Source organism: Amyelois transitella, chromosome 22 (assembly GCF_032362555.1).
Source record: "Amyelois transitella isolate CPQ chromosome 22, ilAmyTran1.1, whole genome shotgun sequence".
Classification (NCBI taxonomy): domain Eukaryota; kingdom Metazoa; phylum Arthropoda; class Insecta; order Lepidoptera; family Pyralidae; genus Amyelois; species Amyelois transitella.
Window position 1 is genome coordinate 2,638,292 of NC_083525.1, and position 11,674 is coordinate 2,649,965.

General features: G+C 36.1%; 3 protein-coding genes across 3 annotated transcripts; all 3 read left to right on the forward strand.

The window, feature by feature from the left end:
* The first annotated feature begins 2,279 nt into the window (after positions 1-2,279).
* On the forward strand, positions 2,280-3,327 carry LOC106140617 (RNA-binding protein 12-like). Its single transcript, XM_060950836.1, has 2 exons — positions 2,280-2,342; positions 2,686-3,327. The coding sequence occupies exons 1-2, from the start codon at positions 2,280-2,282 to the stop codon at positions 3,325-3,327; spliced, it is 705 nt and encodes a 234-aa protein (XP_060806819.1).
* Positions 3,328-5,356: 2,029 nt separating this feature from the next.
* LOC106141576 (uncharacterized) lies at positions 5,357-8,639 on the forward strand. Its single transcript, XM_060950837.1, has 4 exons — positions 5,357-5,389; positions 5,844-5,894; positions 7,225-7,293; positions 8,169-8,639. The coding sequence occupies exons 1-4, from the start codon at positions 5,357-5,359 to the stop codon at positions 8,637-8,639; spliced, it is 624 nt and encodes a 207-aa protein (XP_060806820.1).
* Positions 8,640-9,687: 1,048 nt separating this feature from the next.
* On the forward strand, positions 9,688-11,422 carry LOC132903203 (fatty acid synthase-like). Its single transcript, XM_060950838.1, has 4 exons — positions 9,688-9,822; positions 10,327-10,525; positions 10,855-10,966; positions 11,416-11,422. The coding sequence occupies exons 1-4, from the start codon at positions 9,688-9,690 to the stop codon at positions 11,420-11,422; spliced, it is 453 nt and encodes a 150-aa protein (XP_060806821.1).
* Positions 11,423-11,674: the final 252 nt, after the last annotated feature.

Here is an 11,674-nt window from a genome sequence, read left to right on the forward strand (position 1 = left end):
TTTGTACCCTCAACTATTCTGAATGTTAAAACCTTCGTCTTGTATATAAAGAATAGGAATGATTATTTTTTATTGTTTCTACGTGATTTTATAATGTATATCTATCACATTACGTAACTATTTCGTTAAATTTCCTTTAAAACTGTGGATTAGATGGAACGTGTTGATAAATTTCTTCGACAGCTATTGTGATATTTTGATAATCAAAGTTTAGTAATAAACTAAACAATTTATTTCAAAAGCATAATTGTTTTTTCTATTGGTGCCGCTAACCACACGGCACATGGATGTCGTCAAAGGCAACTAAGGGCTACCCCTCATATACTCGGGATTCTTTTTTTAGGCGATGGGCTAGCTACCTGCCACTATTAGAATCTCAATTCTATCAATAAGCCAAACAGCTGAACTTGGCCTTTCTTTTTAAAACTGTTGGCACTGTCTACCCCGCAAGGGATATAGACGTGATTATATGTATTATGAGGAGAGGAAGATACTACATTTTTCCACTCACCACGATCCCTGTTTACTTTTTTCGATTCATCCACATTCATAACTCTCTTTATGCAGACTAATCCGTTCATTGTACTCAAAAGCATAAATATACCATGTGGCACCAATAAAAAAAAAGTAGGACCACTCCATCTAGTTCCCGTGTACGTCGTAAAAGGCGACTAAGGGATAGGCTTATAAACTTGGGAATCTACTTTTAGGAGATGATTACCTGTCACTATTTGAATCTTAATTCTATCATTGAGCTAAACAGCTGAACGTGGCCTGTGATAATATGTATGTATGAGATTTTCAAATGCTTAAAAGAAAAAGTAGTCGCAAAAATCACACAAACTCAGCTCATTTCAAAGTAAAATGTTTGTTATTCATTTGGACCTGACCGAACGCAAAACCTTACACTAACGTAGGTACTTACCTAAATCCTGTGGAATACTTATGACATCCATGTCGCGCAAAATTAAGACTTATGTCATTAATACCTATTCCAATATTACTCGTAATAGCATCATCAAGGACTTAAGTCATAATTTTGCGCAGGGCATTTATATTCCAAGCCAAGGAGGTATTTCAGTCTTAATCATCTCATGATTGCGAAAAGATTATCTGATATTCCATTTCACATGTTTATTTTATAAAAGAAGAAACTGCGTGGCTGATATATCAACGGTTTTAAAACTTTAGGCATTTAAAAATTGGCACATATACCCTATTGGCATATACCCTATACCTATCTATACCTCATAAAGAACTTACATGCCAATTTTAGCTTAGCAATTTTTGCAAAGAAAGTATTTTTCGGACTTAGAAATAATATCTACATGCTAAATTGATATGCTCTTTACGCTCTGAGTTACTTAACTGACCGACAGAAAATAAATAACGGAAGAATTTTTTACAATATTGATTTATTTATAACAATTACGAAGCAGCTGTGACGGTGTGCAAAAACCTTTATGTAATTAACTATTGAAAAATCTGTACGTGACATTTCTCAAGGCAAATACGAAATTTTATCGTACAATTGCCTCGCAACCGTCGAGAATTGCAATTATTCATTATAACTTACAGAGAATTACCACTAAGTACTTAGTAAGTACTTACTTACTTACAAGTGCAATAATGTTCGAGTTGTCTTATTAGTTACTACTTACATTTATAATAAACTAGCTTTCGCGCGGGGCCATGTGGTTCCCAGCATAGCCGTGTGGTTCCCGGCATCAATAGAAAAAGAATAGGACCACTCCATCTCTTTCCCATGGATGTCGTAAAAGGCGACTAAGGGATAGGCTTATAAACTGAGGATTCTTCTTTTAGGCGATGGGCTAGCAACCTGTCACTCATATCTCATATCTGTCTTAAAGCCAAATAGCTGAACGTGGTGGCCTATCAGTCTTTTCAAGACCGGTTCTGTCTACCCCGCAAGGCATATAGACGTGATTATATGTATGTATGTATTCTCGCGTGGTTTCGCTTCCGTGGGAAATTCCAGAAAAAAGTAGGTACCCTACGAGTCATATACGAAAGATATACTCGTACGACCGCTTAGAACAGCATTGAAATACAACAACAAGAACAGATAAAATGGGTTAGTTCTGTCAAAAATTCTTCATTCGGCGTAACCAATTTTATTGCCAATATTTTAAATACTACGTGATCAATCTTCGTATGTTGGACATAAAAAGGTATTATCTTTTAAACAATTGATTGTACATTATATAAGGCCGACGAAATCAACAATCAAGTTTACAACAATTGAACAACAAAACAAAATGGCAGTGAACACGCTTAGTTTGCTAAAAGTCGTAAAAGTGTTAATAATTTTAACTGCAGCTGTAAGTATCTTTGTTACTTTAAGAATCTTGATAAATATAGTCTTATTTTTACGATATGGTCAATAATGAGGTCGCACCATTCTCTGTTTACATGGTCAATTCATTTTCTTCTAGTCACAAATCCAAGACGTATCAAAAAGAACTCAGGTTGACGCTGATTAAGTGTATATTATATATGTACCTTTGTCGTTGGTGGATAGTATTACCTATTAAGATCTTTATTTTTTTTTGTTTCGTTTCTTTAAAGTTTCGTTTTCCAATTCTCACTCCGTCATAATTAGGACCAACCTCGCTTTTAATAGTTAGTAGTAAGTCATTTACTAATAGCTTATTTATTTCACAGGTTAACTCATCGCAAGGCATCAACCTGGGACTAATAGCGGGTGATCTGAAGTTACCAACAAAACCTTTATCAATCACCAAATACTCTCGCCACTCTCCTATCTTCGTCAATATCAACTCCAGGCATAATTTACTCCCAGACTTGCCACCACTTCCCAAGCTGCCTTCAAAACCTCCTCCTTTACCTTCCTTACCTAATCTACCAAGGCTACCTTTATCTTACGGTTCGAAAATATCAAAATTACTATCTTCTTCAAAATTACCTAAACTGGGAACCCCATTATGGCCTTTAATGCCTCCTGTCCCTTTTCTACCCCCTATAATTCCACCTTTATTTCCATTAATACCAAAATTACCTCTTTTACCTATATTACCCCCTATTATACCACCGTTAACACTTTTACCTCCTATTTTACCAAGAATACCAATGTTGCCACTAAGTAGTCCTTTCGGTCCTTTGAAAGTTCCAATTTTAGGAAAGTCACCTTTGCAGAAAGCATTAAGTTCCGAACTTAAGCCTTTAATATTACCATCTCCAAGTTGTAAAAGAAAGGGTAATATTATGGATAAACTTGCTGATTTAAGGAAGAAAGGTTCACTGACTACAGGAGAATATCTTCGATTTAAGAAACTTCTGTTGTAAGTTAAACTAGCTACTTCAAGTTATCTTAAACACGGCTTGCAAGATTGGCACACTTCGTTGCGAAGTGGTTTTTGGTCAGACTATTGTCGCAGAGAAAATTTTGATGAGAAAAGCTTGTCTACCTACATAGAATTGAGTAGCATTGCTATAAGTACTGAATGAATGAATAAACTGTCCTATTTGGGTATGAGTATTAAATAAAACAAGTTGAAAATTTCTATTGTTTTTAATTTACAAACAAATTCTTACAAAAATACCTAACTACATTGTGATTTCTCTTAAATTCAAAACTTCTTTCTCTCCTTGCGTGGTCCGATCTTCACCAACAGCCAAACATCAAAACCTTTTTTAAGATTTATCCAGTTTAAAATCCTTAGCGCTAGCCATGACGACGTTTATTCCTTTGACCAATATATCCTTCATCTTCACGAAGAACGATATTAGGGGGTAAGCAAATGGCCGGTCTTCTGCCCGACAAGTGAAACACGTATCTTCTGAACGGGGGCGCAGCAAGGAGTTCTTGAGCAAAAGACTTGCCTGGAAAAAGTAATAGAAATTTTGGAAAATGTCATACTGATATTTAAAAAAAGGTACATAATGACGTATTTATCTTTTAAAATTTGACAACGCCAACAGTCCTGAAAAGACTGAAAGGCCACGTTCAGCTGTAGGATTTAATGATGGAGTTGAGAAAAGAAAAATACAAACATACATACATATAATCACGTCTATGACCCTTGCGGGATAGACAGGGATAACAGTCTTGAAAATACTGATGGAAAAGGAAAGTGCTATCTGATTAAGTGACATATAAACGCACGACGCAAACCGATGGGTCTAGAGATATCAAAAGATCCTATGAGGTTTGGCTATGGCTATGGCTATTTAGGTTTGCACGAGATTAAATGAATTTACTTAAGCTTTTTTTAGTTATAGGTAGACAATGCACATCTTAACTTTCTCACTCTAGACACAGACTTCTCTCCAGAGTTGTAATGGGATTTACGTCAGAACAATCAGAGCATTTCTCAAAATTGCTTCAGGAATACACATTGACTGGCATTTTAAATGAAGGGAGTGATGTGGAATATAGCTATTAAGTAGTCACATAACAAACAAACCTGAGCGACAGACGCGACAGCCACAAAAACGATGATCCAAAGAAGCGCCTTGCCTGACTTCATTCTCGAAATATGCCTTTAAAATAAGGTACAATATTACGCTCCCAGCATAGCAAGTGTTGACTAGCCAATGCATGGTGAAAATTCAGATATACATACACTTAGAGATCAAATTACGAAATAAACGAAAGATATTACGATAAAACAGTTTTAACTCAATTGTTTTAGGGCGCTTTACACTCTACGATTATCGACGCGTGCGAAAAATAATGCAGCTGGCTGTTTTTTTTAATTTTTCTACTTTGAAACTTTTAGAGCCTTAGCGGGCTCTTTTCTCTATATATTCTTATAGCCAGCACATGTTGTCCCAAGCAAAGACAAAGGAAAACTGGCGATTCCCAACATTTATAAGTATCGATTTAATGAAATTGTAAAAGTCATTAGATAATTGCATTATAATTATAGCAAAATATGCATCAGATGTAAGTGAAAGTAATTTAACGTTAATTGATATTCCAAATTCATTTTGGTTTTACTCGCTCTAATGTTGACCAAATCCACCTCTACTCATCTAAAACTGATTGAGTGCATCACGTCTTACACAAGACCGCACTTTTATTTGATCTCCTCTCTCTCAGCACATTATTTACGCCAAATTCCATGAAGATCGGTTCGGTGATGTTGACGTGAAAGACGGACAAACAAACACCATTAACATTATTAAAAACATTTATATTAATTAACCTGCTTAACAAACCTAATGACTTAAAACACGTGTAGTGTAAGCCGCTCTCCGATTTTCGAACAAAACTGCTGACGCTGCTTTGGGCACATCCGATCATCGTAGCAACCATATCGACATCAATACGTGATCTGTGGCCGACGGGGAGCCATGTCTGTGACCTGATATGGGCCGATACGTGGTCATCCTGCTAATCGTGGTTCGTATCGATTGTAATTGTAAGAATCGAATGTTTTTTCTTCAAGTTGTGTTGAAAATGAAATGGTGAAATCGTTAGTGAGAAGTGATATTAATATTGATTGAAAGAAAAGAGGCGATAATACTCGTATTAATAAGTTCAATGTGCGTGTGTGACCTTTTCCTATCGGTAAAAGGGCCCAGGGTTCTTCAGAGGGAAAGTCTAACCATTGGACAGGAAGTAATATGCCTGATGATTTCAGCTATGCTAAGAACAACTTAACTATGTGTATTAAATTGCGTTTTGATACACAGTGAGCAAGTGAAACATACTTATTAGTCTCAAGTTAAATTTGATTGCTAACAGATTCTCAAAAAAAAACATCGTGTTAAAACATCATCCAAGATAACTAATATTCCTCTGCAAATCTGTGAATGGCAATCGAGAGTTCGTGTTATTGACTTAACCATTCCAGGAACGTGGTCACAGGCGAACTGGACTGGACCCTGGACTCTTCCCCAGAGAAGTGAGACCGCAAATGCAAGGAGGACGATAACTTATCGTGGTGGAATGCGGTGTGACCCCATGATGCCCTTAAATGGCAAAAAGGGCGCACTGAGGGGTTTTAGTAGGTTGGTGGGGAGCAGAGGTTGCAGGCTGGGGCACTAGGTGCCAGAAGTCCCACACTCCCGGTTAAAGGGACCTAGTCGTCCATAAAAAAGATTTCCATTGAACCATTCCATCTCTTTCCCATGGATGTTGTAAAAGGCGACTAAGGGATGGGCTTGTAAACTTTGGATTCTTTTTTTATGCGATGGGCAAGCAATCTGTCACTATTTGAATCTCAATCCTATCATTAAGCCAAACAGCTGAATGTGGCATATCAGTCTGTTCAAGACTGTTGGCTTTGTCTACCCCGCAAGGAGTAAATGCGTGATTATTTCTACGTAGAAACATACGTAGGTACAAACTCCTATGGAAGTGAAAAATTAGGTAGTCATAAATAAAAATTAAATAGTAATCTTCAATAATAGAAGTAGGATTGTAATATTTCGTTAAATGCTTATAACGAAGTTCATTCCTTTGACCAATATACCCTCATCTTGACGAGAAACGATATAAGGGGGAAGTATGACGATGATTTATAATACAAGTATTTCACTCATAAAATCATGCGTCTTTCCCATAGGCATTGACAAAGTACACATGTCTTCACTTGCAACAACTTCTTCCGCTTCATCCACATTCATAACTCATGCAATCTCGTCAGTTAAGGTAACCCTTGATCTGACCTTACTAATAGACCTTAGATTATAATCTAATATATTTAAACAAGCAATTCTTGTATATATATAATCAGGATCTCGGAAACGGCTCCAACGATTTTCATGAAAGTTACAGATTAGGGGCTTTTCGGCTCAAGGAATCGATTTATCAAGGTCCTAGGTTCGAGAAAAGCTCGGTTCCCAAGATATATTAACATTTTAAAAACCGCGTTTTAAGTAACTATATCAGCGCCATCTCTAGTAGACCTGGTACTACTTAATAATAAGCCCTAATTAGTGTTAACTGCTTGACATTTTAACTGATAAAAATATGCCCACCTCACGGGTATCAGAGCCAACAGTCTCTGAAATTAAAGGATAATGTGTTTTATGATACATACATACAGTCACGTCTATATCACTTGCGGAGTAGACAGAGTCAACAGTACTACAGTTAATGCTAGAATTTACATTCAAATAGTGACAGGTTACTAGCCCATCGCCTAAAAAAAGAATCGCTAGTTGAGAAGCCTATCCCTTAGTCGTGATATTTTATGATTATTGGTGTAAAAAGAAATTTGTTCATTCCAGGTGGTGTTAAAACGTGTTAAAGCTCCACCACCTATAAGAGTGACCATAGACTGCGGATCTAAAGAAAGGGTGAGTAACCAGGTTTTGATGTCAACTTGTCCAGTCACGTGTCAAGTTATCCAGCTTGGAAATCTATGCCTTGACCAGTTTGTTATGTCAAGTTGTATGTACAGGCAACCGCATGTCAATTGACACAGCATGGATCTCTGTATGTTATGCCGCGGTAAAATAAGAGAATTTGCAGTGAACTTGGATAAATTAATTTGCTGTTGACTGTACAATGAATAAATCAATTTACTGAAACTTTACGTTCGCATTATGCTATATTTAACTTTATAAAATAAAAAAAAGTTTAATTCAAATAAATAATAGAATACTTCTCTTTCCCGTAAAAGTTGTAGGAGGTTATGGCCACTTTCACCAAATATAACAAGAAAAATTCAAACTGGGTTCTGTTAAAGGAAACCTACACTTACTCTTAACAGGAAAACTTACGTCCTCCGATGACGTCCGAGGACGTCCATCATTTCCTTCATAAGGAAAACGCAACTGTTACAAACTCGACCATGGTGTTAGCTTAGAAAATGTAACTATAAATATATAAAAAAACAGGACACATATTGAGTTAGCCTCGAAGAAAGTTCGAGACTTGTGACTATGACTTGTGTTGTGTGTCTTATGAGATACTAACTCAACGATAATATATTTTATAATAAATACTTATAAAGATAAATATACAAGACCCAGGTCCATCAGAAAAAGTTCTTTTCTCATCATGCCCTGGCCGGGATTCGAACCCGGGACCTCCGGTGTCACAGACAAGCGAACTACCGCTGCGCCACAGAGGCCGTCAAATGTTGTGAATAAGTAATACCTATCCAATAACCAATAGCATTTTATTGAAATGTCCGAGTAGTTTTTTAAATAAATCCAAAAATTTACAGGATTCCCTTGGCGCAGCTCTGTCTGACGGCACATTCACAGTGAATTCTTTCTGCAATCTCATCCACAATTCCATACCCAAAGCAATCCACGACGGAAGAGTCATCCTTCTAGACGACGACCAAGATGGCTTTGCAAACACCCATGTACCTATATCCATGCCGCCACCAAAAGGCTTCGTACCAAAACTTGAGCTACCAAAATTCAGAGTTCCAAAATTAAAAGTGCCAACGATGAAAGTCCCAAAATTGAAACAACATTCTACTATGAAAGCGCCTATTGTTGGATCTGCTATGAGATTCCCAAGTTTTAGAGAAGAAGAAGAAGTAACTAGTGCTGAGAGAATGGAGAAATTTAAGAAAGGAGTGAGGAAGCTGCTTCATGTGGTGAAAGTGTTGGGTCAAATTGACCAGTACTTGTCGGAAAGGACTAGAATTATTGTCGATAAATTGTCTAAGACTTTTGCTGAATGATTGCGAGATTTTTTTTTACTTTTTATTTGGTTATTATATTTTTGTAAAATAATGGTCTTACTTTTATTTCTATCTTCCCCTGTGTCTATGTTGCCCTCAAAGTTCAGGCCCGCTCCGCAAAAGTGAATACAAAAAGAGTTCATATAAAATTATAATGAATAAATAAAAGATATCAATTACTTAAAACAAATTTAATTGAAGTCAGCATTTAAAATACATTCATCGTATAGTACTTACTTAACATTAATCAATTTAGCAATAATTTATTTTAAGACTGATTCGTTTGATTATCTCTCTGTCTCTCTGTCTACCCCATAAGGGCGTATGTTTTTTAACACTCTTCATAATGATTAGTAAGTATTGTGTATTGCTGTCAAAATTTTCGATTATAATTATATGATGAATGATCACTTGCACTGCATTTTATGAAAACTCAATAAGTATAACAATAAACAAAAGGTACGATTATAATTCGGCGTGACCTTCCATTATGTTCATGACCTTGATTTGTCAAGTACTTTGGTTGGTCATAATTGTGATGGGTTCGATATATACATATATTCGCGATTATTTTTCCTACTTTCTTACTATCATACGTCAAACTTGCTTACGAAAAACTTATAAATTAGAACCCTGAGAGATATAGGCAAAAATAATGTCTCGATACTGCTTCATCTAATAAACGACTGAGGTAACTATCTTAAACCAATTTTCTACATCCCCTATTGGTATAAGGGAAAAAAATAATCTAAAAGCTGTTGGCATATACTTTTATACTACAAATAACTAATACGATGACAAAGTACGGTCAACAGCTACTACAATAAATAAAATTCGATTTATAAAATCGAGTTTCTTTAGCATTCCTATCATGTATTCAATTAACATCAAGCTGAAGTAAAAAATGAAAACAAAAAACAAACGCAACACGAGGAACCCCGAATTGCAAATTGCATTTTTCGGCAAAAGTATAAATAACCTTTTTGTATTCACAAATATTGCAGTCTTCTGTTACTTGGTAGGGTATTATTATTAACTTAATATCATTATGACGCCTGTACCCCAAGAACACGTTGGAGACGTGGAGGAACCTCATGGAGACAGCATCGTTATATCAGGGGTATCCACTCTAATGCCGAGCTGTGACAATTTTTTGGACTTTGCAGAAAAATTATATAAAAAGGTAAGTGGAACTCAGATATTTGCTGATCGTGAGAGTATTGCACACCTTGGTTTTAGAATTTATATTGTAACAACAACTTACTGATACAAAAATATTTCATTCGAACTGAACACAAAACGGATGATTTAGTAAAAAATATAAATGTTAAAAAAATAAATTCATTCAAGTAGGTATTCATAAGGTAGAAGTTCTCGGGCTGTTGATGACGATGGAATTGACAAACTTCCATGCACCAATGATAATCTGCCTCGAACACTACTACTTCATAGAGCTTATTCGCTAGACTAAGTTATTGAATCATGATTTTTAAAAAATAATAGAAAGGTAACTGTGTAAATTTCTATGCAATAAAAATATTGCAAACAAACAAATAACGAATTATAACCTTACCCACCGATTAGACTACCGACGCTCTTTCTTTATAAATATTTTGTAGAGTTTTCTGTGACTCCTATCTTCTTTTTATCCTGTTTTTTATAAATAAAAAATCGGCGCATCTTTCAGGAGCGCCTGGTGAACTACGACCCAGCTTTCTGGAACGACCACAATCATCCCGAACTGAACCCATTCGTGGGAAAACTATCTGAGAAGCTGTGTAAATTCGATGCCCAGTTCTTCATGGTCCATAATGCTCTAGCACCAACTTTGTCTGTGTTAACCAAGAAGATATCTGAACAGGCTTATAGGGCAGTGTTTGATGCAGGTAAGGTGGTCGTATAAATTAAAACAAATAGAAACAATACCGCTTATGAACTTTTACGTCTGGACCAAAATCATATCTGAATTTATTAAAATAAGGGGATTATTCTTCCCTTAAACGTAATCAACAATTGTAGCTTCGCTTTATTCGCAACAAAATATAGATGTTTCTCATTATTTTCAATGGTATTTACTCACCTTCCACCTATTGATAATTGAGTTCTTTTTTGAGATGAATAAAAGAGACACCAACGAAAATGAATTCACAGGTTTTTTATGGTCAATTTTCTTAAGCCCAATTTTCTTATAACTATGTTAAACATTTCATTTTAGGAATATCTCCATCTGAGCTTTACGGAAAACCTGTCGCGGTGTTCGCTGGCGTAGGGTATGATGAAAACGACAAGACTTTGTTCTTCTCCACAGTCAAGAGAGGGCTTTTGGGGTAAGTTTGTGAGGACGACTTCTTTATTCACCAATTTTCAAGTAAGTAATACTTCTTACATACATGCATACATACATATAGTCACGTCTATATCCCTTACGGGGTAGACAGAGCCCATAGTCCCGAAAAGACTGAATGGCCACGTTCAGCTGCTCGGCTTAATGATGGAATTGAGATCCAAATAGTGACAGGTTGCTAGCCCATCGCCTAAAAAAAGAATCACAAGTATGTAAGCCTATCCCTTAGTCGTCTTTTAAGACATCCATGGGAAAGAAATGGAGTGGTCCTATTCTTTTTTGTATTGGTGCCGGGAACCACACGGCACTTACTAGTACTTCTTATATGTTAAAATTTCGAGAAAGTACTTATGTATGACGAAATTTGCTGCGTTGATATAAGTTATAAATTTAATGATGACAAATTAATCAACATTTAACGCACATTTATAGGTCCTAGCTTCAATTTTAAAAATAAATAACTGTAGCTGAAGCTGACAACCTTAATTACCCGTATTTAAGCACCTGTAAATCTCTGGGTATTTAACATACATTGTTGCTACTTATTATCTCCATAACAGGGCAAACAGAACCATGATAGCTAACCGCATATCATACTACATGAACCTCACTGGTCCTTCGACGACTATCGACGCGGATAGCTGCAGCTCTTTCACGGTATTGGAACTGGCCCAGCAAGCAATCAGGTCAG